Source organism: Pelecanus crispus, chromosome 12, assembly GCF_030463565.1.
Source record: "Pelecanus crispus isolate bPelCri1 chromosome 12, bPelCri1.pri, whole genome shotgun sequence".
NCBI lineage: Eukaryota > Metazoa > Chordata > Aves > Pelecaniformes > Pelecanidae > Pelecanus > Pelecanus crispus.
This window is the reverse complement of record NC_134654.1, coordinates 2,227,330-2,255,294: the sequence shown is the minus strand read 5'-3', so window position 1 is coordinate 2,255,294 and position 27,965 is coordinate 2,227,330. Positions and strand designations below refer to the sequence as shown.

The 27,965-nt window shown below is 54.9% G+C and overlaps 2 protein-coding genes across 2 annotated transcripts in view; one reads left to right on the top strand and one right to left on the bottom strand.

Annotated features, from left to right (window-relative positions):
* The first annotated feature begins 4,018 nt into the window (after positions 1 to 4,018).
* DUSP14 (dual specificity phosphatase 14) lies at positions 4,019 to 17,533 on the top strand. The gene is made up of 3 exons (XM_075719830.1): positions 4,019 to 4,049; positions 14,620 to 14,718; positions 16,262 to 17,533. The coding sequence occupies exon 3, from the start codon at positions 16,380 to 16,382 to the stop codon at positions 16,974 to 16,976; it is 597 nt and encodes a 198-aa protein (XP_075575945.1). The 5' UTR covers positions 4,019 to 4,049; positions 14,620 to 14,718; positions 16,262 to 16,379; the 3' UTR covers positions 16,977 to 17,533.
* A 6,800-nt stretch (positions 17,534 to 24,333) lies between these two features.
* SYNRG (synergin gamma) overlaps positions 24,334 to 27,965 on the bottom strand; it is a 35,860-nt gene continuing 32,228 nt past the window's right edge. Inside the window, exons 20-22 of the mRNA XM_075719768.1 lie at positions 26,054 to 26,164; positions 25,565 to 25,600; positions 24,334 to 24,541 (exon numbers count right to left, since the gene is read on the bottom strand). Of these exons, the coding sequence (XP_075575883.1) occupies positions 24,410 to 24,541; positions 25,565 to 25,600; positions 26,054 to 26,164 (279 nt within the window). The 3' untranslated portion in view covers positions 24,334 to 24,409. The remainder of the gene's footprint in view (positions 24,542 to 25,564; positions 25,601 to 26,053; positions 26,165 to 27,965) is intronic.

The window sequence follows — 27,965 nt, the reverse complement described above, 5'->3', positions numbered from 1 at the left end:
GCAGGAAAACACCCCGGTGATTAAGCTAATAGCCCTAATGACCAGCTAATGGACTGCGGGCCAGACGCACCCTTCGGGAATGTGCCCAGGACTGCCTGGTGCCGCGCTCACCCCAGCACGCCCGGTGCCAGCCTGGGCTGCCATGAGGCGGGTTTGAGCCCCTCCAATGCCATCGTCCCCAAAGGCACCGTGGGGCGTCACTGAGGGGGTCTGGTCCCCCTTCAAGCATCTTTTCCCCAACGCCGTCTTCGTATCTCTTCCGAGAGCTGCACAGGTTCCTGCGGGGAGCGGGGGAAACGTGCCCACAACACGATGGCTGCCTTACAGGAGAGCTGCTGCTGCCCCGCATCACCTGGGCGGTGCTGGGAGCGGGGGCTGCCGTCCCGGGGCAGGGGGTCCCACGGAGGCACCGCTGGCCCCCGCACGCCAGGACAGAGGGCAAGCAGGCACCTGAGAAAGCGCTCGCTGCCCGACACCTCCCCTGCGCTCAAGAGCAAACCCTCTCGGTCCCCCCGGCCCCTCCGCGCGTCCGTTCTGGCCGAAATGGCTCTTTGGTGGAGGACACCAGCCCTTCAGCAGCACCCAGCCTGCCCACCGAGGCCCCCGGCTCGCCCCTTCCCCGCTCTCGCTGCCAGCCGCCGGCAAGCAAAGCCTTTGCCAGGGCTGAGCGCGGGGAGGAGCCGACATTTCCTTTTAGCTCCGGTGCCCGCTGCGTTTGCTCCGTCCCTGGGTCAAAGGCCTCCCAAGTTCCCCTCTTCGCATCCTCTAACCCACGCTAAAAACCACATAAAGCTCCCGGCAGGGTGAAGGTTAAAAGCACGAGTTACACCAGCATTAAAAACATCCGTGCACGGGTGTGCGAGTAGGTAAGAACCGCCCGGGAGGAGCACAGGGCTGCGCACGAGCCTATTTCTCATTTAATGACGGTCAAATGGAGGGGAAAATGAGGGGTTTGGGTGCTTGGGGAGGAAACCCCACGGGTTGCTGAGGCTGCCACCCCAAAACCCATCCTCATCGCTCCCTACGCCGCCCGTGGCCGACACCACCGCGGGCTGGCAGTGCGAGGGCTCCAAGCGCCCAGCCGGGGGCACGGTCCCTCGCCCCCCGCTCCCGAAGAGGCTCTCCGGGAGGCTCAGCCCATCTCTCTGCTCCTCGGTGACTTGAGATCGCCCGGGGGTTCGCCTCTGCCCCGGCAGCGCGGCTCCGAGGAAGGCAGCAGAGGAAGAGCAGAGCTGATGCAAGGCGGAGGCAAAGCAAACCTCGAGCTTGCAGAGCCGACATCCTTACATTTTCATTTTTTGGCCTTTTGAGGTTTTCTTAATTTGTCTATTTTTGTTCCTCGCCCACCTCCGCGCTGAGTGTGACGAGAGCCTTCGCTGGAGAGGCAGGGTTTTAAGGAAGAGCGCTGGCTGTTATAAAGCAGCGAGGCTCTTGGAAAAAACAGCCTCTGGAGCAATAAACAGCTTCGGCGCTGAGGGCTGTGAGGGATGGCTCCATCTGGGCTGCTGAGTCACGAAACCTGCCCGAGGGAGATACAAGCCAGAGGGCTCGGGGTAGGGGAAGCTTCCTATTAGGGATTTTTGCTATTTCGGTCCGAACGTGCGACAACAAAACCAGAAACCGAACAAAAGCGGGCCGGGGTGGCAACGCTTCGCTCCAGCAGTCGGGGGGTTAAAGTGGAGGCTGCCCTCCTCCTCCTCCTCCTCGCCCGGTGCCAGGCAGCCTCGTCCCATCCCTGCCATGGTGGCGAGGCGGGTGGGAGCAGACCCGTCCACCCCAGCCTTGCGCTTTCCAGCCGAAGCCGAAGTCTCCCCCTTGCCGTGCGCATCCCCCTGCCCACGCCACCCCGCCGTGGGGACCCCGGCCCACCCTGCCGCCGGCGAGGGACCAGCCTGGCCCCCAGCATGGCACCCATGGGGAGCCATGGGAGCCAGGGGCCCCCCGGGCCGCCCTCCTGCCTCTCCCCCGGGAGGGGAGAGCAGCGGCTGTGGCTCGGGGACGTCCCAAAAGCCAGGCTCAGCTCCCTCCCCACCAAGGCACCCGCTTTGTCCCCACAGGGACCCTGCCTCGTCCCCACAGGGACACCGTCATGTCCCTTCATGGACTCTGACACATCCCCATCCCCACAGGGACCCTCACTTGTCCCCATCCCCACAGGGACCCTCACTTGTCCCCATCCCCACAGGGACCCCGCCACATCCCCACACGCTCTGGCAGGGTCCCCGTGGGGACGTGACCTGTCCCACCCCTAACAGGGACACCACCGTGCCCCCGCACGGGCCTGGCCACATCCCCACATGCTGTCACATCCCCAGAGGCACCCCGCCACAGCCCCGTCCCCACAAGGACCCTCTCACGTCCCCAGAGGCACCCCACAGGGGTCCCACCATGTCCCTTTACGGACTCTGACACACCCCCATGCCCCCGGCGACCCTGCCACGTCCCCCCAGGGACCCCTGCCTGTCCCCACACGCTGTCACGTCCCCACAGGGGTCCTGCCATGTCCCTTCATGGGCTCTGGCACATCCCCATGTGCACAGGGACCCTGCCATGACCCCCCAGGGACCCCCCCATTGTCCACAGCCCCACAGACACCCTGCCATGTCCCCAAGGAACCCCCACTTGTCCCCACACGCTGTCACATCCCCAAAGGGCTCTCGCCACATCCCCACAGGGGTCCAGCCACGTCCCTTCATGGATTCCAGCACATCCCCATGTGCACAGGGACCCTGCCATGTCCCTCCAGGGACCCTCACTTGTCCCCAGCCCCCCAGGGACCCCCGCTGTCCCCACACACTGTCACATGCCCACAGGGGTCCTGCCATGTCCCTTCATGGGCTCCGGCACATCCCCATGTGCACAGGGTCCCTGCCATGCCCCCCCCAGGGACCCCCCCTTGTCCCCAGCCCCCCAGGGACCCTGCCATGACCCCCCCTTGTCCCCAGCCCCCCAGGAATCCTGCCATGACCCCCAGGGACCCCCCCCTTGTCCCCAGCCCCCCAGGGACCCCCGCCTGTCCCCACACGCTGTCACGTCCCCACAGGGGTCCTGCCACATCCCTTCATGGACTCCAGCACATCCCCATGTGCACAGGGTCCCTGCCATGACCCCCCAGGGACCCGCCCTTGTCCCCAGCCCCCCAGGGACCCTGCCATGACCCCCCAGGGACCCGCCCTTGTCCCCAGCCCCCCAGGGACCCTGCCATGACCCCCCAGGGACCCCCCCCTTGTCCCCAGCCCCCCAGGGACCCTGCCATGACCTCCCAGGGACCCCCCCCTTGTCCCCAGCCCCCCAGGGACCCTGCCATGACCTCCCAGGGACCCCCCCCTTGTCCCCAGCCCCCCAGGGACCCTGCCATGACCCCCCCCTTGTCCCCAGCCCCCCAGGGACCCTGCCATGACCCCCCAGGGACCCCCCCCTTTTCCCCAGCCCCCCAGGGACCCTGCCATGACCCCCCAGGGACCCCCCCCCTTGTCCCCAGCCCCCCAGGGACCCTCCCATGACCCCCCAGGGACCCCCCCCTTGTCCCCAGCCCCCCAGGGACCCTCCCATGACCCCCCCTTGTCCCCAGCCCCCCAGGGACCCTGCCATGACCCCCCAGGGACCCCCCCCTTGTCCCCAGCCCCCCAGGGACCCTGCCATGACCGCCCCTTGTCCTCAGCCCCCCAGGGACCTCCTTGTCCCCACACGCTCTCACATCCCCACAGACCCCCAGGGGAGCGGGGCCGGGGTCGCGCTGTCGCTCCCCACCCGCGGCGGCACAGCGGCCCCCCCGGTGTCCCCGTCCCCCCGTCCCCCCCCCCCGGCGGGCAGCGGCGCCTTTAAGGCTGGGCCGGGCGCCAGCAGCCTCCGCCCGTGGGCCGGGCCGGGCGGGCCGGGCCCCGCCGTAGCCTGGTAACCGCGGCTCGGCGGGCGGAGGGGCGGCCCCGGCAGCGCCGCGGTCAGGTGGCAGCCCGGGAGACGGAGCCGCGGCTGCCGGCCCGATAAAAGAAGTCCTTGCCCCGCCGCCCGGCCGCCACGGAGCGCGGAGCCGCCGCCGCGGAGCCATGGTAAGGGCAGAGCGGGCCGGGCCCGGGGGGGGGGGGGGGGGGGGGGGCGGCGGAGCGGGGCGCGGGGCTCGGGCTCGCCCCGGGGCCCCCTGCCCGGGCTGCTCCGGCCGCGGGCTTCCCCCGCTGCCGCGTTATCCACGGCTCGCCCCGCTAAACCCGGCCTGCCAGTGCCCACCCGGCCTGGAAGTGCCCTCCCCGGGGGGCACCGGCGCTGCCCGGGAGACCACCGCCCCCCCCCCTGCCCCTCAGCGCGGCCTCGGGGCGGCCGGGCAGCGCTGCTGGCTGCGGCCCTGGCTCCGGCTGCCCCGGGCCGGGAGGGTCCCGCAGGGCCCCTGGCTGCGGGGGGATGCCCGGGACCAGCCAGGCGGCTCTGCCAGAGGCGCCCGAAAGGCCGGGCCGGGGCAAAAACCCACTGGCGGGTGGTTCAGCCCCGAGCGAGCCCGGCTGGAACCAGAGCGAGAGGGAATCGCTTCAGACCCGCGCCAGAATAACCAAGTACGGCGCTCGGGTGTTTCCTCGACGTGGACGCAAGCCTCGGCCCACGCGGCAATGCCGGCGTCGAGCCGGCGTCCCTGGCTCCCGGCCGTCGGGGTGCTGGGCACCCCCGGCTCGCCCTGGGCACCCCCGGCTCGCCCTGGGCACCCCGGTGCCCGCCAACGCCGGCGCGTGGCTGCGGCTGGCTGGCCTGGCAGCCCAACCGGTTGCGTGCGCGGCCCTTGAGTCAGCTCCGGAGTCGCTGCTTTGAGCGACGCCAGTAATGAATGAGTGGCATTTGGCTGGAGGGAGGTTGGGGAGGATTATAACCTGTTCGACTGGGCAGCAAATGAGTCTTTTATTCTGAAGCTCTGCGTATTGACAGATGTCCTAATATCATGTTGCAAGTTCAGTTTATCCCTAATGCCACCGCCACAGGAACGGTGGAGGGATTAGCACTGACAAAACACTGCTTTCCCTTACGATACACCGGATCAGCTGTCCCTGCTCTAGCAGGGAGCAGATTCCTCTCCCTGGGCCTCTCCGTCCACCGCGTTCCCGGTGGCTGGGACAAGCTCCGTAGCACTCCAGTTCCCAAGCAAGGAAAACCAAGAGTCCCCGGTGTGGGGACCACGCGCCAGTCCCCACGGGCAGAGATCTGCTGCCGTGACTTGGCTAACGTGACCCTGGTGAACGTCAGGAGGGGAGCGGTAACGCAGCGGGTTTTCATTGATTTATGCCTAGAAGGTGTGAACGCGCAGCTCTGCCTGCCCCCGAGGGCTCGCCTGGGTCCTGGACAGGGGCACGCGCGTCCCATCCTTCCTCCCGAAACAAAGGTGAAATCCCAAGGATTTCATCCAAGCTCTCGCCGCTCTGCGGGCTCTGCTCCGGGCTCTGGCACCGGCTTCCTTGTTGGTCAGGGCAATATGGAAATTTGCACGGCTTAATTCAATACCTGATCACAGCTGGGATCTCGGAGCTGGAAAGGCAGAGAGCTCATGCTGCTGTAGCGCTGGAAACGTGTGGGGGAGAATCTGCTGTCTAAACCAGACGTGACGGGAGGGAGGAAAGAAATGCAGAAGCCAACACAAGAAAGTCTCAAACGGATCTCTGTTTTGAGAGTCCGTACTGGCTTTGTCCCAGGGAACCGGCCACACGGCACGGCTGGGCATCCAGGCAGAAGTCAGGAATGAGGAGAGGGGAAAAGGCATCCGGGCAAGGCAGCGGGTACCGGGAGCAGCTTTGCTCCAGCTCGTCATGCGCTGGCCCCCAAAGAGCCGTCTGCGCGAGGCCGTTCACCGGCGCAGCGGAGAAGCCTTCCAGGCTTCCTGCCGCTGCTGCGGGACCTTCCTTCCAGGGGCCGCCTGCCAGGGTGGTTTTCCCTGGAAGGTGGGGGTAACGCCGTGAACCGGGGACGGGAGCTTCGCCCAGCCCCTTTCCTATCCAGGTACACGGCCCTCGCAACATGCACGCCGATTTATCGCTTCAAAAAGACACGCCGAGCAACCAGAATGCAAACAGAAATGAGAATATCTAGCAGATAGGGCTCTGGCATTTGGAAAGAGCTGAGAAATCTCCAAACAGCAGCCCCAGCTCCCCAGTTGCTTGGAAATAAAGCCTTAAACTGAAACTGCCCACCCTTCCTTGGGCACCGCAGGGCTGGGGGTGGCTGCCCCAGCGGCGCTGCCTGCAGAGCACTCCGTAGTGCCAGCGCTACCGCTCATGGGCTAGTCTCACACGGCTACTCTCCCACTTTATTGTTATTATTTTTTTTGATCAGGCAGGTTTTAATTTCCCAGCAGGAAGGCTCAACAGGTGCCGCTGTGCTCGCTCCTGCATCCCACAGCCGTGTGGGTTGGGGTACCTGGGCTGATGAGACTTCATTTTCCCCTCCGTCACCGCCCCACCCCGCCGCGCGGAGGGTGGCTGCGGGTCCCTTCGGGCCCCTTCCCCTTGGGGGGACGCTGAGCAGCGGCTCACGGGGGCCGGAGTCCCAGCTCGCAAAGGAAATCTGCATTTGCTCAGCGGCCCTTCCACTGAGCAAAACACAATTTCACCAAGCCTCGGGCAGGCAGAGCTACGTACTGGGAGGCGAGGGGCGCTGGCCCCGCGCCGCTTCCATGGGAAGCGTTTGCTACTGCATGTAAACTTGATTTCCAACTAATTGATTAAAATCGGCCTCCCTTCCTGTTACCCTAAGCAACCCCGTTGATGTGCTCAGAAGGTGACCTCATTCCTTACAGCTGCTGCGGGCGGCCGGGCGCAGCTGACCAGCCCGTTCCCATCCTGATTTCTCACTGCTCTCCCTCCAGCTCTCGCTTCCTGCTTTTACTGCCCTGTGCCAAAAGCCCGCCTGGCCTCGGAAAGCGTGGGCAGCCCCTGCCTGCCCGCCCGCAGGGGATTCCTCCAGCGGGGTATCTCACAGGTCAGGTTTACCGGGGGGGTGCCAGGCTTTGAGCCCCCCGCAGAAGCGGGGCTGCTCTCGGAGCGTGCAGCAGTTGGCAGTGCCCCTGGAAAAGGTCCGGGTGCGCGCCAGCATGAAAGCACCAGACAGTTTCCAGGGCACGTTGCAGCGAATTTGCAGCTGCTTTTGATTTTATGGGTTTTGAGGTGGGCTGGCAGGGACGGGGCAGAGCCCGGAGCTGCTGCCCCAGCGCCCAGCCCTGCCACATAAGCAAGAGGCACAACCCCCGGCAGCGTAGAGCTGAGCGAGCCCTGGTCCCAGCAGAGCGGTCACACATGAGCAAACACACCAGGCCCCTGTGTTTTGCTCAACTAATAAGGAAGAGATTGTGTCCCTCCTGTCAGCTGTGACTGCGCAGGGCACGTCCCCAGGAAAAACAAGGCTCCATCTTGCAGCGCCCGGGGAGCCAGCGCCAGGCGTGGGTCTGCTCCCCGACCCCTCTCCATCCGCGCCCCCCCAGGGTCACGCACGCTCAGACACAGGGAGCCGGGGATGGAGCAGGGAAGCTTTTTCTAAACCTCACCTGCAACCCAGATGCCATCAGCTGGCGCTGAGATAAGCTGTAGCGCTTCAGAACAGATGATATCTCTACTTGGGGTTCGAAAACAGCCCTTGGTGTTCAGCCGACTACAGAAGGGAGGCTGCACGCAACTGTAGGATCCTGTTCGTGCCTCCTCAAGGCTTAATTCTGGTTTCTAAAGAGTGTTTCACGCACCCGACCAGAGTTTTTAAGTAAGATACAGATGGCCGTACTACTGGCTCGTATCGGGGCCCCGCAGGTGAGCCCCATGCCCCCGCTGCTCTCTCCAAGCCCCTGGCACGCAGAGCGTGGCGCGTTAGAGCCGGCCAGGAGCCAGCAGCTCCAAAATAACAGACACCGCTTTTTAAAAAAAAAAAAAAAGGTTTGTTTTTCTTGCATAAAATCCTCTTGCTGGTTGCGGAGGGAAGCTTGTCCCCAGAGCGGAGCGGCCGTATCACGTAGGAGTTTTATAAATATCAGCGTGCTCTAGGTTGCACCCGCGCCTGCTCCCCGTCTCGCTCTGTCCGTGCACGCCGGCCGGCAGCTCTCCCCGCGGCAAGAGGTTTTGCTCGCAGCTGGTGGGATCCAGCTGTCGAGGGGAGAGGAAGCAGCCCTGCCTGTTCCCACTCCGCGGCGGCAAGGAGGGGGCGGCTGCGTGGCAGGGAGCGCGTAACGTGCCCGTGGGCAGGCTCTGCTGCCTCGCCGAGGAAATAGTGGCAGCATGCATGAAGAGTCCGCGGAGCTGCCTGCCCCTGCCTGGGAGAGGCACGCAGGCAGCAGGAAAGCGGGCAGCTGGGCACTCCGGCTGATGGGCCACACACATCCTCGGATGGATCCTTCCAAAAACCTCACCACCCATTTTTTTCCTGCTCCTTTGGTGCTGGGAGAATAGCAAATCAGGGAGCCAGGCTTTGGCTCACGGGGTGAGGAGGGGCCCAGGGTCTTGTAGAGCACCCCTAGACTTTTAGGAGCTCATTAGCTGGTCACATTGGGCTGATTTACAGCCAGCTGTAAGGCATGCCCTGACAGTCTGGAAATGCTTGCAACGCTACCCATGCATTTTGCAATTGCTCGTTAACCCCTCATAAGTTTGCTCAGTGTATTAACCACAGCAGCCTGGTCACAGACCCAGGCTCGGTGGTGCGACGTGCCCGTAGCGTGAGCAGAGGCCGCCCGCAAGAGCGGGGACCCTGCTCCTGGGCCGCAGAGGTGAGGCTCGCAAAGCCCTGGCCTTACCCCAGCCTGCCCAGCACGCCGCCGGTGCCCCTGGAAGGGAGATGAGCCGTGACGCAGGAGCGTCTGCTGTCACCCCTCCAAAGGCAGCGTCACAGCAGGCTGGGACAGGCTAATTGGGGTTCGTCAGCCCTGCAGCCTGGAGAGCTGGCTTGGGTCATGGGAGCAGCCCGAATTCCAGCTGTGTGGAGGAGGCAGGGGAAGCAAGGCTCCGTGCTTACAGACTGAACGCGTTTGAGCTGAGTTCGTTGAGCAAGGATAAGCCTGGGACCTTTTGCAGCCGTACCCTGCGGGCTTCTGGTGTAAAAGGGGAGTCGCGCCTGAAATGCACCACAAAACCTTTGGGAAGTTACCAGTGTGTCCTTGCGAGCGCGGGGGACCCGGTTGTGCTGGGTGCTGCACAAGCAGCCAGGCCTGCTCAGAGCTTCAGGGAGATAGATTATTATCTTGATTTAACAGCTGACAGCCTCCATCCTGCGCTCGCCTCAGAGGGTAATGCGGGCTGCAAGCAGGAATCAATCAGGGTTCAGTCGAGGCATCCTCTGGCACAGCCCAAATCACCCCACCATCCCCTCCTGCTTCCCCTTCCTTCTTTTCCGCTTCAAAACCAAACTGCTCGCCCCTGCCATCACGAGGATGCGCCGATGGCTCGGAACCACGCGCCCGGGAGGAGGCTCCAGCAGCTCGGGAGCACATCCACCACAGCCAAAGGCAGGAAAGCAAAGACCCCGGCAGAGCAAACGGCGAGCTGCGGTCGCTGCTGTGACGCCCGGGAGAGGCGGGCTTGCCGACGGCCTCGGGCCCGCTTCAAGCTCCCACGGACTCGGCACGAGCAAGACCTGACCCTGAGAGCGGCTGCAGTTTGCGCTCTCTGCTGAAATTTATTTTAAATGCTGTACTCCGAGACCATTTCTGAAGCAATTTGCTGTTCAGCTTGGCTAGGAAGAGCCCTGAGCAGACTCGTTCGTTCAGCACCTGCAATATTGACTGTTCTCTTTACGGCAGCATTAGAGAGCATTTGTCATCTCTAAAATGAATAACTTTTCCTCTCCTGGGAAGGGGGATAAGGCTTGCTTCGGTACTGACATTTCACACACCCAGCCCACAAGCCTGCCTCGAATCCCAGATGATGCTCTGGGAACAAAACCAGGGGCTTCGGTGTCTTTGCTCGATCCTCCCCACGCACTAAACTTGCCGGGGACCCCCCAGGCCCGGCCCTCCGCACCCCTCCAAGGACGCCCTGCTCCGCCACAGCCCTCCCGGCAGCGTTAGGGCAAGAACAGCTTCCAGAAAGCCAGGGCACCCAGCAGCAAAGGTGGGAGCAGGCCCAGCCGTCCCTTCCCACCTGGTGAGCTGGCTACCGAGTCGCACGTCTGCGGAATTTCATGTGGTCCAGGGGGAAAAAGGGCCTGGGAGATGCTCTCACCTACACCAGGTACCGGCCACGTTGCCATGTTACTGATATACAGCCCTACACCAACTGCAAGTCTCACTCAAGTCCCTCAGGAACAAGTCACAGCCTCTGCTCTCAAGCCAGAGGAGCCCTTAAAAAAATAAAGTATTAAAAAAAAAAAAAAAAAAATCCCAAACCCAAAATCAGAGAAAACCACTCAGCAGCACCAGAATAAGAAACCAGAAGGTCAGACGTGCCAGCTCAGTGTCTAGAGACTGAGAAGCAAGGCTCTCCCCTCCTGTCCTAGAGATCACAGTGTATTTAGCTAACATCTGCCTGTTTGCCTTGGTCTTTTGAGCTTTCAGAGATGTTTTCAAGCCTTTCTCAGGAGGTCCAGGAACCAGGAATGCTTTCCTGTGGGAATTTCAGCCTGTTAGCAGGACCACATTCCCAGGAACGAAAGCAAGAGAAACAAACTCCAGCTATTGCAAGACTTGGAAGAACAGAGCCATAAGCATTGCCAGCAGCAACCTTTCCAAGGGACCGAGCCACCCGACACGCGAAGCGTTACATCAGCGCTGTTGTATTGCTTTTGAAACCCCCTTGCCTGGGGAGGGGCTGCTCCGATGCCAGGAAATCCAGCCCAGGTGGGATGCAACCCAGGATCAAGCTGGTCCACCCTGCGAAGGCACGCACCACCAGCCTTCCGCAGGAGCGGCTACCACGAGCAAAGCGCCTGCCCCTTCTCCCGGCGGACCCGACCGCAGATGAACCACGCAGCTTAGCTTCGAGGTACAGCAGGAACACGCGCGGTGCCCGGATACGCGCCAGCCGGGCTTACCTGAGCAGCGCAGCTGGGAGCGGAGAGCCGGCGCGTGCAGGATGAGGTCCCAGCCACGGCGGGTGCTGGAGAAGCGTCCCCTCGCCGTACACCTGCACCCAAGGAGGGTGCTGGCCGGGAGCTGTGTGGAAAGGACCTGGGAGAGGACCTTGAGGCTTTGAAGACCAGACTCATCTCCAGGCTGTAATTACCCACTTGCTTCCCCCACCCCTGATTATGCAGATGAGGGAAATGGCAGAACCCACCAATCTGCTGGGGAGGGAGGAGGCTGCGCTGGTCCTGCCCCTGTGTCACCAGGGCTGGGGACCCCGGGGACCCCCTGCCACCCGGCGGGTCCCAGCCCTCCCCAGCAGCCCAGCGGGGTGAGCACGCAGCCGCGGCCGCTCTCTGCGCGTGGGGAAGACCAAGGCAGAGTCTAGAAAGGGATTTGCTGTGGGTCAGGGCTGTTACAAGGTTAATTAATCCATTAATTGGTGTCAGCTCAGCAAACGAGGATGCAAGGGCAGGAACACCTGGTTGCTACCAGCCCACCACCAGCCAGTCTTTACCCGAAGGACCATGCTGCTCCCTCTGGGAATTTCAGCCCTTTGTGGGAAACCACAACCACATCCCGTCTCCTTTGGAAGGCGGCTTTCGGCTGCTCATTTAGAGACAGTCCCAGTTCCGACCCCTCGGCGCCGTCTCGCAGCCCGGGTGCAGCACGCCGGGGAGCACCCACGGCCCCACCGCCCGGCGACGAGCCAGCTGAGACAGGCTCCAGCACCCCGAGGACGCCGACTTCGGGCTTGTGTGACCACCCCAGCCTACGCAACCACTCCAAAACTCAAACCGAGAAGAAATGGGAGGAGATGTGGGGTGTTTTTTTTTTTTTTTTTTTTTTCCCCAGGAGATGGTGCAGACTGGCTGTATCGGTGCAGCTCTCCCCATCTCTGTGCAGGGGCTGAAGGAGGCACAGCGGGACCCGCAGCCAGCGCCTCTCCCCGTGCCCGGGCACGGAGCCTGTTTGCCGCTGCGCCGGCCTGTTCTGCCGCTGTCCTTTGCAGGTACCGCAGCCGGCACAGCCCAGGCTGGGCTCTGTGTGTGCCTCATTTGCTCCTCAGCTATTTTTTTGCCTTTTTTTTTTGCACACAGTAACGGCTGGGGAGAGGCTTTTCGCTCTTTTCCTCTCTCTCTGCCCCAGCACAATAACAGGAACTACTGCATGAAGAGCAACAGTGGTGGATTACAGCAGGGACACGGCAGGGTAAAGCAGGCATGTTGAGAAAGGCAAATGGGGTTTCACGGGAGCGAAACGGCAGACCTTAGGCAGGCCTTTGTCTGCAGCTGGCTGGGGCCAGGCAGGAGGGTTACGAGAAGGTGCAGCTATCGGGACTGATAAAGACTCGCACCTCCAAGCCTGGCAGTAGCTCCTCAGCAGCAGCCAAAGGCGCCGCACCGAGCCCGCAGCCTCCGCCGCCATCCGAGGCCCCTTTCATTTTCAGGCTCCCTGCAAGCCAGCAGCTGCTCAGCCTGGTACGTGTGGGCAGGAGGACCACGGCTCTGTCACATGCCTGAGCCAGCGTGTCGCAGTCGGTGGCATCCCAGCCAGCTCCTGCTGCGAGAGCCGTGAAACACGGGCAGGGCCGCTGGCACCTGCCCCTCTCCCTTAGTGCCTTTCCGCCGGCATCTGCTCCTGCCGCGGCCGGCATCCTCGGCTACCGGGGATTTGGTGTGACGGAGCACAGCAGCCTTATCTCTCGCTTATATAATGAACTCCTCTCCAAAACATTAACTCTTTCTGGACGAGAGCTGCTCAGGTTCGAGCAGGGGCAGCGCTGCCTGCTGTCGGCCATTTGGAGCCCCAGGGAAGCAGAGTTAAACTGGGACACAGGACTGCGGGCGCCCGGCTGCATTCCCAGCTGGCCCCAAAATCTGCCCTGTTCGCCCGCCGCTGCTGACAGCAAGCAGAGGCGGGACAGACGGGTGCCTCCCCGGCGCTGCTCCTCTCTTCCCGGGGGAGCAGCGTGTCCCGTAGCAGCAAGCCGCCCGTCCGTCCGACTGACCGTCCGTCTCGGCCGCCATGCGATGCCGTCTCGGGTGGCTGCTCGGGAGCGGGCTGCACACAGTGTGCAGGCAGTTTTGCTGCCAGCCCGGTGGCGGCGGAGTTTGCAGAGCGAGCCCAGCCTGTCACATGCAAATGTCCGGATAAGTTGCTGCCTGCAAACAGGAACCACTTTATGGAAAGCAGCAAAGCCCTTCCCAAACCGCCCCGAGGAGCGCTCCGGGTCCCCTCGGGGAGCAGCTGGAGCCCAGGTGCGGCAGCGTGGACGCGGGGCCGGCAGGAGCGGGCGGTGCAGGCGAGCGTGCTCAACGCCAGCAGCGCGTCAGGGCCCAGTTGGGGCAGAGATTGGGGTGCCCCGGTCTGTGGGAGCAAGGCCGGGACGCTGCTGCCCTGCTCCCAGAGGTGCCCCGGCACCAGCAGGCCCTTGGCAGGCGAGCGGAGCGAGGTGCCGTGGCAGCACCCGCCGGCCTCTCCTGCCCTCCCGCAGCACGTTTGCAGGCCGCCCTCTGCTAACATTTCCCAACCATCCTGAAGGGAGGTGCGGCGTTAAAAAAAAAAAAAAAAAAAAATCCCATTTGGGTTTGTCATTTGGCCTCTGGCAGGCTTGTCTCAGCTCCCCAGCGCCTGCCGGAGCCTCCCAGCCCGCCCTGCGCCACGGGCATCTCCACGGCACCGCGCAAGGCCTGCCCGGCCAGCCATCGGGCCGAAGCACCGAGTCCCACCAGCTACAGCAGCTCTCCCTTCTCCGACCCTGGCTCCAAAGCTAAGCCAGCCCGTTTCCCCCTTGCTCCCGCTCCGGAGCTTGGCGTGCAGGTTCCTTCATCATTTTAAGGCCATGCACAGGGAAACCGAGTCCTCTCCCTCCGCACGCCCCTGTCCCGGGGAGGGGGCACGGAGCAGCGTGCGATGGCCGACATTGAGCTGCATGACAGCAGGAGGGGTGCGGGTGGGTCTGCCTTGCTCCGACCTGTTTTGGGGGCAGGCGTTACCCTCCCCAGGTCCGGCAGCGTTTCCAGCTGCTTCACCTGCACTCTGGGGACTTGTGTTATTTCTGGTCTGGCTGGAGAAATAAAAGAAGGCGACGCTTCCCCCCGGCCTCCGCTTTCCAGGAGCGAGATGCTGCGGCTCGCCCCTTCCCGTTTGCCGCTGTAATTCCAGCGGTGCCGGAGCAGGGAGCGCAGCCCTTGCAGAGGGTCTCGCAGGAGAGCGTGCTGTGGGCACCGTCAGAAGAAACGCAGGCCCGCACTACCTGTCTGCGACTAGGCAAGAGCCTTGGTGACTGCTAAAGGAGACGTTAGAGCAAATTAATTACTTAAACTAATTTTTTTTCTTTTAGTTATGACTGTTGTGTCGGCCTCAGATTCCTCTGGGCGTAACGTGATTTTGAACGCTGTGTTAGCAGCGATTGGTGACATTACGCTGTGGGCAGCGCCGTCCCGAGGCCTCTGTCTCTCCCTGGGGAGCAGGCAGGGAAGCTGTCGTCCTCCTTCCCAGTTCTTGGCCAACACCTAAATTGGGTGGCTTAAACGTACCTCAGCGGAGGGGGCTGCCCGGTTGGGTCCGGCACAGGTCCCAGTAAGCCCCGTGCTCTCTTCTCTCCCCAGCACAGCGTTGGACACGCTCTATGAGACATCCCAGCTTCAGCAGCCCACAGCGTCCGCGTGCCGGTCGGTGATTTGGAGCAGGACAGTTTGTTACTGAGCGTAAGTGCCCGAATCCTTTGCGTTGTCAGTAGCAGCTATTTGAGAGCAGGGATTTCCCCTGCTCAAAAGACTTTATTCCTTTGAAAAACCGTGCCTTTCATTGCCGCTCCAGCTGGGTGGCTGCGGTGGGGGTGTCCGCAGGGGAAGCCGAGCGCTCACAGCTGCGGCAAAAATCTTGTCGGGGCATGAACTCTTGCAGCGCCGGCACTTTGGGGCCCAGGGTTGCAGGAGCTGCTCAAGTAGCTGCCAGCAGGGAACAAACCACAGAGGAGACTGTGTTATGCTCATTAAGTTACCGTACCGCAAAGCCATGCCAAAAATCTGCTGGCAGCGTTACCAGCCGCTGCTGAGACCTGCCGGTGTTTCCCGGAGTGCGGGATGCAGCCGGACGGCTGCGCTCTCGTGTCAGGGCCGGGGGAGCCGCGGTCGGGGTCTCTCAGCCCTTTGAGGACTCTCTGCCCTGGAGAGTTAACTGCTGGAGGGACAGACGCCCTCTCACCCGAGGCGCTGAGCATCCCCCAGATCCCCTCCGTGCAAAGCCCGGCGACGCTTTGGTGGGCTCAGACGTACCTGGGCAGAGCGGGGACTCCCCAGCCCGCGCTGACCGGAGCCTCTCCCACGGCACGTCTCCGGCCGGAGACTGCATAGCTCCAAGGGACTTGCAAATTATTAACGCTCTGGGGCTCGTCCCCCTGCCTGGGGCTTCTCCACTGGCTTCGCCCAAGTCCTAAAGGAGCAGGGGGAATCAAAGCGGGGGTCCTGTCAACGCGGGGGGTCCTTCCTGGGGACCACAGCAGAGGTAGGCGGGAGCGGGTGGCTCAGGCGGGCGAACCCAAGCCCTTTGCAGAGCGTGTCTTTCTCCAAAGCATTAGTCAGTCATTAAAGCAGCAGGAGAGAGCCTCCCCTGTCCCAGCCTCTGCTTCGGTTTTACTCTCAGCTTCTGACATAACCAGGTCACTCTTTCCACACTTCCCCAGCCTAGATGAGAACCGATTACGGATCTGGATGGACATGACTCACTGCCTTCTCTAATGAGCAACTTTCCTCTGTTTATGTACTTTGGCGGGGCCTTTCGTATACCTAAAAAAGGAGAAGGGTGGCATTGGGGAGAGGGCAGGGTGATCTAAATTGCTGGCATCTGCATCCAGCTCCAGTGAGCTGTTTCTCACCATCCCCTTGGACTCGGGCCAGCTGTGAAGTTGCTGCTTTTGAGCCTGGAAAAGGTGTAGCTGATCTTCCACGTGCTAATCCGGGTGAAACGCTGTCCAGGCCCACAGGTAGGCTGCCCAAACCCTCGACGAGTAATTGCAGCTAATTAGGGCTGGGAAATTTTTTTTTTTTGTTACTGTCTGCCCAGGTGATGCCTGGGGGCCCCGTGGTAAGAAGCACCGTGCAAACCCAGAACCACCTTAGCCCACGGAGGTTCGCCAGCAGGAGGTTGTCCAGGCCGCAGCAGGGCGAGTTGGGTTTTCCTGTTCTTGTGCATAGACGTGGTCTCATCGGACGGCTGCCCCGCTCATGTGGCGTTGCTTGTGTTTTGCAGTGACTAAGCGGAGGAAGCTCTTGCTGTCCTAGCACCGCCAGGCCAGACAATCCTTCCCTTGGCTGAAGATCCCCTTGGATCTCTTCCCATAATGGAAGCGTGAGTGCCAAGATCCTCCATGACCTCCAGAAGCCACAACTCCTTACCGAGAACTCTGATGGCTCCACGAATGCTTTCCGAAGGTGCCCTCGGGGGCATCGCCCAGATCACCCCCTCGCTGTACCTGAGCCGGGGCAGCGTCGCCTCCAACCGGCACCTGCTCCTCTCCCGGGGAATCACCTGCATCATCAACGCGACCATCGAGATTCCCAATTTTAACTGGCCCCAGTTTGAATACGTGAAAGTGCCTTTGGCTGACATGCCCAACGCCCCCATCTCCCTGTACTTCGACAGCGTCGCCGACAAGATAAACAGCGTGGCGCGGAAGCACGGGGCCACCTTAGTCCATTGCGCCGCCGGCGTGAGCAGGTCGGCCACCCTCTGCATCGCCTACCTGATGAAGTACCACAAGGTGTCCCTCTTTGAGGCATACAACTGGGTCAAATCCAGACGCCCTGTTATACGCCCCAACGTGGGCTTCTGGAGGCAACTGATAGACTACGAGAGGAAGCTCTTTGGGAAGACGACAGTTAAAATGGTACAGACACCGTATGGCATCATCCCAGACGTTTATGAGAGAGAGAGGAGACCCCTGATGCCTTACTGGGGAATTTAATGTGACTGCAGACAGGAAGCACAAAAGAAGGGACACGCTGTTCCGAGTCGCCCAGACTGGAGACATCCCCTTCTCCTTCTACAGCCAACTTTGGTTCTTTACCATACAGCAGAACCTCAACTAATTCTCACCTCACTAACCTGCAAGGCCAACGATTCCCTTCAAAGCATTTCTCTCTACAGGGATTCCCCCATCCGCATTTCTCTGATTTAGCAGAATGAGGTCTCCTTATAAGTTTATTCCTTTCATAAAGCCTCCCTCCCTTTTTTAGTCAGTTTATTAGTATCCTATGAGGAAAGGCCTAAAAGGCATTTGGCAGAGTTAATGAACAAAGTGTGCTTTGTGATGCGGTAGCCTGGATATTTCGTTAATAGCTTGTTTGCTTCCTTGCAAAATCCTGTAGTGGCTAGGGAGCGGCACTAGCACGGAACGAGCAAGGTCCTACTCTAAGGCAGCGGGTTCTTCCAAGAGCCAGGAAGGCAGGCGTGCAGGGTTGTGGTGCTAGTGCTGGTGTTTTCTTTAACATCTGTAGTGACTCTCAGTATATAGTGTTTGAGATCTTTAGTCAGCTCTTAATCTGTATTAAAAGTAAAAAAAAAAAAAAAAAAAAAAAGTGTGAAGTCAGTCCGTGTCGGCCACAAGTAAAATTAAATTTGAATTCTTCAAATCGAATAAATACAAGATCCTTTTTCACTCATTCCATGCCAGGGCAATAGTCCTGGAATACACTTACACTACGGAAAAACGCTGGTGTTTTTTGTGGGTGGAAAGTAAATGGAGATCTTGTCCAAACGTGGCTCAAGACAGAAGTGAGAGGTTAACCCTCCCCGCACTGGACAGCCAAAGAAACGTTTAGGAAACCATGTGTGCGTGGCCACCTTCCAAAGGGGCTGGGCTGTGTTTTCTAATATTCAGTCGAGCAGTAAATTGGAAGTAGGTAAAACCGCTTGATTACTTAGCTCTAAGTATGGTTGTGATCTGCCTTAGCCCATTTCTAAATCACTTCATTACGTCCTCAAGGTTATGTTGCATTCTAGAATTATTCTGCGCAAAATGGCGATCTGTTCCACCTCCCGGACAAGGATGGCTTTACGGAGAAGGCTTCGCCTTGTTCTCTATGTGACAAGAACGATTCCAACCCGAGACGTGGGAGAAGCCTTTCCGTGGCGTAGCCGCGGCCTCCTGGACGTCGCTCCCCTCCCTGCGGACGGGAAGGGACTGGGTTCGTTAGAGCGTAACTGGACCACCGGGAGCAAGGCAAGTCCGTTCCTCGACGAGACATTCGTGTCCTCTCTTGCATCTCTGAAGGAGGAATACGCAGATTGCTGGATGCCGAGATAGCTATCTGATTTAAATGAGATTCTATACTTGTAAAAAAAAAAAAAAAAAAAAATCAATAAAGATTAAACAAGAACATGTGTTGGTTTCCTGTTCAGAACTGTCCTAATGTATCTCAAGTAACAGCGAGAACATGGTGTAACACTGAGCAGCGGCTTTAAACAAATCTGGACCTCAGTCTTGAGAAAAATACTGTGATCTGTTCCCATCGCTTGGCTAATCCGTTTACAATCCATCCAGGTGTCCCGCAATTCCTGATCCTCATCGCAAAAGCCAGGCAATTAATTTGGCTATTTCAACATTTTTATCTTCCGAAGTCCTTGCTGAGCAGCTGAGGTTTTAAGGAAGAGCAGACATGGTTAAAGGTTTTCTCCAAGCTGAACCACGCTGCGTGAGGATTGCAGCACCAGTAGGTTTCTGGTTTCCCCAGACTAAAAGCCGCTCGGGCTGAAATACGGTTATCACCGATACAAAACTGCGCAAACGGCCTCAACCCCGTTTGGATCCAGAGTAAAACCAGGCCTGGTTGGAATAAAAGTCTAGATCAGAGTGAGTTTGGTACGGAGGCTTTGATAGCTCCGACTCAGAAGTCGGGTTTCAAATTTACTGCAGGGACAAGAGCTTTACCAGACTGGGCAAATGCCGCTTGCTTGAAATTGCTCACAGGGGAAGGGAAGGGTGCTCAGTGATTTCTAGGCTCCAGCCAGAGGTCTGGCAGGGTCAGCGAGGACGGCTGTAGAAGTTCACAGACTTTAAATGGGGGCTTGGTGGCACACAGGTGCGCTCGGAACCCCTCTGGGCGTGGAGGTCACGAGGTTGGCCGTAGGTTCGGCGTTAATGCCAAACCCACGCGCGGAGCCAGCACTGTGAAAAGAGTGACTGCAAATCCCTCGCCGTGGCAAGGGCATCCGGAGACATTTCCCGTGTGCACTTACATATAGCCCGTCCCCCCTGCAAACCCTTCTTTTATCCGTTATCCAGGACGCACTTAGACAAAACTGCACATAAAAAACCCCAAACACTTCATTTTTTTCCAACAGCATCAACACGTGGACCTCGGTGTCCTTCAGTACCACAAGAACAGAGCGCAGTCGCGCGCTGGCAGGGGGAGGTCACCTCCTGATTTTGCGGATGAGCAAGAAGGAAGTTTTGGCGCGCTGAAATAAAAGCGAGTTTGGCCATCAGCTGCGTGCGGTTCAGGTTTCGCGGCTGCGTCTCTTGGCCCCGGTTTCAGTGCCAAACCAGCAGACGCAGGAGACTGGCTGTCCATTTAAAAAAAGTACACTCTGCTCATCACTCTGTTTTTATCATGAGTCGAACTGTACTAGGGAAATGGTAAATAAGAAAAGGAACTAGAGATTAAAAATCAAGACTAAGCATCAGTCTGGAGACATTCTGAAAGCATGACATTTCAAAGGGGAAAAAAAACCCCAAACCCTAAAACTTGAAATCTGCTTTCAAAATTAAACTTTACCTAAAAAATGGACTACGTATAATTTAACAGTATTTTCTATATAAAAACCGGAAGGTAAACATTCTCCATTTTGAATAATTATAGATACTTTATACGCACACTGCCCTAGTACCTAGGCGAGGGGAAGATGCTAATGTTCAGCCAAGAAAGCATCAAGACTACTTTGAAACAAAAAGGAAGGTTAGACCTATAAGAAAATGTAATTGCCTAATAAAGCACATTATGAAATAAAGAATTTACCTGGAATACCCATTAGCGATTATATTATGGAAAAGTACAGTGGTATTAATACTTGCAGGGATTTCTTTGCAAACGTTCCTCTTGTGTGCATTCTAAGAGATCTTTTACATGAGTCTGTCTTTCCCTCCTTCAAAACCCAGTTTTTCACGCATCCTCAAATCAAAGAGAGCGAGAGTTGAACTCTGCCTGCTGTGTGCTCACAAATCCTGCTGGATTTAAGATCGTTCTTCCCGCTCCCCGTAGGCTTTCCCAAGCGGACGGTATCTTAAGCGCCTGCAGAATAATTCATATATTATTTGGTGAGACCTCTTCCAGCTATGAGCCACAAGGAAGGTTTCACTTACACAGCTTCGTTACGTTTAAGGCCCTTTTTGTCAACCTTTCACGGCTCCTCCCGCGTCACGGGACGATTCCACCTGCGGAGCTCTGACCGGGGCTGACAACCTTTGGGTACCAGCAAGCAGCAAAAGAGACATTTGGGTTTTTTTTTTTCTGGCTGCATCCTGGAACAATCCACTTCACAGGTTGGTCGGATATGAAATGAGCTCTTTATTGAAAACCAGGGTTGAATCTCAACAAAGGATTTATAAAGCGTTGCAAGAATTAAGGGAGTAAACAATGTACTAAAGTCAATTAATAATCACTTAATAACGCTTACTCTTGTTGGATTTAAAACACCAGCAGCGACTCCAAACTGAAAGAGCTCCAACTACTAATCACAAAACCACTTCTAGAAGACAAATAACATTCACCCAGAGGGAAGGAAAAAAGAGTCGCAATATGAAGAGAAGTTTTCTGACTGCTTTTCTTCATAAAATTCTGACATTTATATTTTAATATTGAGAACTGGAATTAAATACAGGCCCAGAAAGTGGGGGGGGGGGGGGGGAATCTTTCAGAAAAAGTAGTTTGTACAATAGCAGCTTTTATTGAAAAGGCAGGTTTTGTTTCAAGTTTAATTAAGCTGACATGTGGCTAACCAGAAATCAGAGCGTTCCTTGCGTTTTCACCAGCTTCTTCTCAACCTGAGGTCGAACTTCACTACCGCTTCACACATATACTGCATGATTCTCGAGGAAGGAGCTGCTCAAAACACACCCAGGTGAAGAGAAGCTGCTGCCAGAAAGGAAAAGCCAGCCAGGTCAAGTGCAGAACGCAACAACTCCCACGCCACAAAAAACCTCCAAGCGGCTACAGCCGCTGCGGGCCAGCAAGCCTGGGAGATAGGCAACCCAAAACTCGGCCATGGGTGGGCAGGGGAAGAGGCCGGAGCGGTCCCCGGCACCCCTGCCACCGAGGCAAAACTGCCGCACACGAACGTAGCACTGAAGCATCAGGAATACAGCCGGGCAAAGCGATATCTCCATTAAATAAACAAGCGAATCATCTGTTAAAGTTCCAAATATGCACAAATATATAGAAAAATCACTTTCCATAGGTAACTCCAAGGCAGCTCTAGAGAAGACATACATTAAAAAAACCCCAAAAAACAACCCGCATTTCTTACTTTTTTCTAGTCAAAGAATACATGCAGAAAAAGGAGCTACGTTTCTAAAATCCAACACAAGCAAAGCAAAAGGCAGCGTGTCCATTAGCCTGTATGCAAAGGAAGCAGGGGAACGTGGTCTGTCACAACGCGCTGCAGAAAATACTGTAACCTTGAATACAGATTGCAAGGACACCGGGGCTTTGACTGGCAGCGTAGTATCTGAGGAGATGCCGAATGCAAGAGTGAGTCATTTTAATGACTAGGATATGTAAGCGAGCTGATCCTCATTGTGCAACACCTTTATCAGGGGTATCTACACGCGAAACGTTTGGTATATTCCCATGACGTAAAGGCGTTCAGTTCAGAAGAACGCTTTCTGCTTGCCACAAACACGGCAATATTGCCGGCTGCTTTCCCTTCTGTAGGGAGCGAGCAAGCAGGAGCGTCATACTTCAGTAAGCTCTGCTGCAATTATAATTGTAAATGTCGGTTCCTTATTTTTATGGGCCAAAAGACAGGCTGGATACATCTCAGAGAGGGAACTTACTTGCTTAACAAGTACATTAACAAGTACAAGAAAAACATCACTGAAAAAGGCTTTTATGACAATATAGCTGGTACTGTATTTGACATACTGGTTGCTTTAACTTTCACATCGTGGCCTCTTATTTGTGGCATTCTCTTTTAATTAGAAAAAAAAAAAAAATCCTATCCAGCTAAGTGTTCAGGAACTGTGGTGGAAACCCACGCTACCAATAAACTCCCGTTTCCCAATATAGCATTTCATAAGCAACAGCCTTTGCGTCAGCCAGATGCTCAAAACCACTCGAGAAGTCCCCTTGCTAGCAGCGAGACGAGGCATTTGCCTGAAGCCAGACAATGCTAAAGCGCTTCTGTAATTCAGCGTGCAAAAGCGAGCGCTGGCTTACTGTGCTGAGCAGACCCCAAACACCGACAGGAATTCTTGCCCCGGTGACGTATGGAGCAGCCCCTAATTACGATGGAAAACAACGTATGTGGTCAAAAGCTACGGTGCTGACTGCTGTAACTATTTCACACCTAATAAATGGACCAGAGAGCAAGCAATGAGTGACTGGCCTTTTTTTGATAATTACTGGGCAACAGAAGGCAGGCAGTCACTGTCACACTGCTGAAAATCTGCCAGTGGATTCGCTTGAGCTTGCGACTGTAGGCACAAGTTGCTTATTTTATGAATGAGCTAATTTCAGGCAGCAGGAGGATTTCTTTTAATTTGTGTAAATAAGGGGCCAGACACCTAGCACTCCTATTAGCCAAGATCGTTTCATTTGGCATAATTAATAGTTTAGTATAACTAAGCCCCCCCCCTTTTTTTTTTTTAAATACAAAGCATCATTTTTCCTCATTGTAATTTCTATTTCAGCAAATAACCACTGGTCGATGTCAGCTACTCATAATGCAGGCAAGATTAACTTGGAAAAGCTGTTGATATCTTTGGAGAGAAGAGAGATTTTTCTAGAGATCTGAGAAAACTTCAGTCAAAGAATTAAGAAGAAAGCTGTACCCGATGGATATACACCCCACTTCATTCACTGCAGACTAAGACTGTATAGTGATAAGGCTGTTAGAACGATGCCATGAAGCTCCCATTAGCTTTAAAATTCTGTAACTAGCACTAAAGCCGATCGCACTGTCGTCTGGATATTGTATCTGAAGAGAGAATCAGGTACTTTAGGTGCATGGGTAACATTTTTGCGGTAGTCTGTTACGCTGACCTCCTCCTGTCCAGATAGGTGTACCTACCACAAGCGACGGAACGGCAGCGTGCGACAGCCTGCTTCAAAAAACAGCTTGAGAAGAGCAACTTCCAGTGTTAAATCACACCCACCTGTAGCTAAGGGCCATCCTGTGCTGCCAGTTCGGGGTCGGAGAAACACGTTATTACAGCGCGCGCGAGACCGCACAAGTTACACGCAGGCATCCCAGCGAGAAAAGCATATTAACGTACAAAAACGGTAAAATATATATATATACAGGACACGCTGTATCAGTGGAGTTCAATTTTCAACAGCGATGCAGCCACACAGCTACCAAAGGGTCAGGTGGAACACAACAAATCATACCTGTAGGTCAGGACAAGTCCAAGGAAGAGTTTGTCTGTATTTACAACAGAGTAGCAAAGACCACAAGTTTTAAAATCCAGCTGCCTGTACTACAGAATTCAGATATTACAGGGAAAGTTTCAACCATTTTTTCAAGTCCTTATCCCCCAGTACTAACCAGTTATGCATATGAATACAGTATAATTTACAGCACAGAACAGTGGAAGTATAAATATACAACGGCTCTCCGCAGTCTCATTCCTCCTAAGTCAATAATTCATTTTGCCTTGAAAGTTACTGTGACTCGTGCATTGTATGCACTGTAATATAATAGCAGCAAATATTGAAAAGAAAAACATCATGGTCCATATACCAGAAACATTAAAGAAAAGATGTGTTTGCAAATATGTACTTCAAGTATTTAAGTGGGCACTTCTATGCAAATCAGTCTAACATTTCAGTTTTTCTTGGAAGCTCGGTACTGGCCTCTCTCAGAGGTTTATGCACTTGGTTAGCAGACTGCTTTTTACAAAGACTGACCCGCTTTCATCTTGAGAAAGACTGAAATGCCACATTTTTTGCCACATTACATTTTTTTCTGGTTATTTCTGAAACCCTAGCCATTTCAAGTGAAATTCTTCCCCAGCAATTTGTGTCTGACAGTGGTGTCAACCCGTTACGGTACAAAAACCAAACCGAGACATTTCAAACACTAAGCACCCCTCCAGCCTTTCCACTTACCCTATCACACCATTTACCCCAAGTGTCCTGCATTATTAGACCCGATACTCCATCGTCGCTGCAACTGCTTTCAGAGCAGGTCTGGCAAAATGAGACCTGGAGGTTTTGGCTCCACACAGTTGATCCAGAAATTTGCACAGCTTGCATGGTATTGGTGCCCTCCGTACGCCAGCTTAAAGTTATCTGTTTCCGAATTAAAGGCCTAAAATAACAAGAATTAAAACAAGTGTGACAGTCTCATCTACTCCAGGATCTAGAAACCAGAGTGGAAGATGGCTACTGCACAGGTATCACCCCAGAATAGCACAGCATGGTAGGACCCTCTCACTCGGAACAGACCGCCCCATAAACAGTATTTTATTTTGGTCTGCAAAGTGTTTGCAGGTGGACAAAAGCCCCGACCATCACACCTGATGCGTACTTTGCCTGTTGCAGCCTGTATGAAGGGAGCCACCTGATTAGCTTGCTGCCTGATCTGACACCTGGCAACTAACTCCCCTTGTTTCATGCACCTTCTGCATATCTGTGCAAGGTAAATGCTTGTTCTGCCAGCCAGCAGGTAGCTACTGCATTTACTTCCCTGGGTCAAATTTTGCTGTGATTTAGGCAGGTGCAGTTCTTGATCTTAGTGTTATTTCAGGTTGAATTTGCTCTACTTTCTTCTGTTAATTGAATCTGCTTTACAATAGGAGCTTCTGAACAGAGCGTGTGAAGCCACGAACAAGCTTAAAACATCTCCATGTTTGTTGCTAGGAGATACTTTCCAATGCTTCCACAGCTACCTATTTAAAAAAATATTCTAAACCTGTTCCCCACACCCTGGATTTCCTGCAGAGATTTCTAAAAATGCCATTGCGTACCACATATAGCCAAAAGTCAGTATTTGTAGCAAAAATCCCCCCCCAGTTCCCCCTCCCTTCTGCAACAGACACACAGGCAGTTACAAATTCAGAAACTCGCTGCAGTGAATTTCCTACCACACAACAGAAGTAGCACAAAACCAGAAAGCTATTCACAAGATACGAGCATGCAGACAAGACAAAGGGGAGGCTCTAGAGCATGTTAGTTGATCAGATCAAGTGTTACGGTCACGAAAAATGACTAGAAGAAAAGGATTCATGATTGGTACAATTGAGAATGACAGCTGAAGGCCAGTCAGCAGTTCAGCCTTCCACACTCAACTAAGAATGATTCTATAAAGAATATGCTTTTTACAGATTCATACTTTTCTAGGAAGCTCTTCCACAGGTTTCTCTTCTTTCTGAAATAACGTTGAAACCAGAAAGTCAACAAAACTGCCGATATACGTTAATTGGTTGGCATTACTCTGTACATATCCTGGGATTCCCTCCCAGCTCTGCTAATTGCAACAGTCCCCTCCTGGTGATCCTCAGAGATGCATTTCATAAAGAAAAGTCATTAAAAGATTTTTATTTTTTTAAAAAATATATGTACTTTTTAAGTCTTAGTATCCCAGTTTCTTCCCCATTCTGAACAATTTAACTCAACCCTTTATCCACACCTGTGTCACACCCAAAGCCCAGCGAATACAGGACATGGACGATTTGAGTCCCATCTATAGGTCAGCTTTTGCCTTTGCCACTTCCAGTTACAAATTACAGCCATGAAAATTTTTTAAATACACCCAAGGCCTAAATGAAAGTCCAAACTGTAACCTAAAAACGAGTTTAACGGTAGAGGCCATTATACTTACTTTACTTCTTGAATCCACGTTTAGGAGGCACACTCCACAGGCAAGATCTTGGGCATTTTTAATCCCTGGACGCAGCATACAAGAAGAGAAATCCAGTGAGTTTTCATCTGGCTAAAGAAACAAGACAATAAAGTTTAGACATTTTCAGTGACTGAAAAAGTTTCAGACATCATGATAAAAATTATCGATCTGGTTGCTACCGAGAGCCATGGTATCACACCGGCAACGTGGCAGGGATGACATATTACGTTTTCGCATAAACTGATGCGTGATTTAATCAAAGCCATTAGTATGTATTTGCGATCCCGCTACGCAATCTCCATCAGCATGAATTTATAACACTCAAGCTCTTGAAAAAGGGTTAGACTACAAAGGAACGAATTCTTAAGTTCCACATTCCCACATCAAAAGGGGAAGAAACTTCTGAGAAAAGAGCCCAGGCGGCGGCTGCTACATTTCAACTGCAGCGTATTAAGAACTGGACGAAGATAAAGAGTGGTATGCAACAACTATTTGTGCAGCTGCGAGGAAACGAGCCATCGGCCAGCACAGCTTTCACTGGTTAACATCTGAAGTGGTGTCTGTATCTGTTTATTGTCCTGAGTTCCGTATTATTGCCTGATCAAAAGAGGGCAGTTGTTATTCTTTCGGAAGGTTTTTCTGAAGCTAGAATATGGCACAGCAGCACAAAATGGGATATGAAGGTTAACCAAACCAGAGAAGAATTAAGGTCACCAGTCATACACAAGCTCAGGTTAAAGAGAGGCGAAGGATGGGAGAATAAGCCTGCGAATAAGTAATAAATTAATATAGTCACTTTTCCGGTACACAATCTTATATTTCAGCCACAAGATAAATGATAATTTAAAATTTTGCATAAGGATGGTATAAAACTGTGGAAGTTTTGCTTGAAGATAGTAGCGTAAATAGAAACAATGACTAGAAATGCAAGAAGTTTAAAAACAATGGTGTGATCGTGGAACACGTGTACTCTTAATCCGTACTCTAGGTATGCTGATCACGGTCCCCCGCCGAATGGCTAGAGAATAATTGGAATCCTGAAAAAAACACCCTTTAATCTTTAAGTAGATCAATCAAATTAATAAAGGCACTCTAATATTTGTTTACCAAATGCATGAGTGAAGCAAATGAGAAGGTCATCCTGTAATTTGCAGCGAAAAACCACAAGGCTGTGCATAAAATTGCCTCATAACAAAATCCTTTAAAAGATAAAATTAACCTTTCCAAGCACATGCCTCTGAGCTAGAATATTTCTCTCTACTTAATTGGCACTTCTGCATCATTTGGGATACGTGCCTGCAACACCAGAGGAAGAAGGTATGGTTCCACACCTTCCAGTGACCCAGGTGGAGAAGGGAAACCAAAAGGGAGGATTCCGAGAGCCCCAGGAGTCCCTGTCTCTTGGATAATTTCAGAGGTACTGTGTGTATACGAGCAGTCATTATTTGCAGCTCCTAGTATGCTTAAAATTTAGCTGGACTGCTACCAGCCAGGAGCCGCTGCAGCTCGGAGAACACGTGGCCAAGCTTTGGACTTTAAGGTAATCTCTGTAATCTTCCAAGGAAAAACACTTTAAGAACTAAATTTTAATCCACTTGCTTAAATCAGGAGAGGATCCCGATAGCTTTTTAGATTGTTACTATCAACAATGCCAGAGCTCAAACAGATGAATCCCAGTCTATCAACTTCATCTGCCAAGCAGTAAAATACTGAAAGTATAAATTTTGTATTATGACAGGCTTTGGGCAACACAGGACATCGCCGAAAATACCTGCTTGCCACCGCTGTTTGTACTGGAGAGCTTTAAAATGTGTAAAAGGTGTGTAAAAAGGGACCGATCATTTCTAATACCTGTTTTGCAGGGAATGACAGTGAGCTGAAGATGGCTATT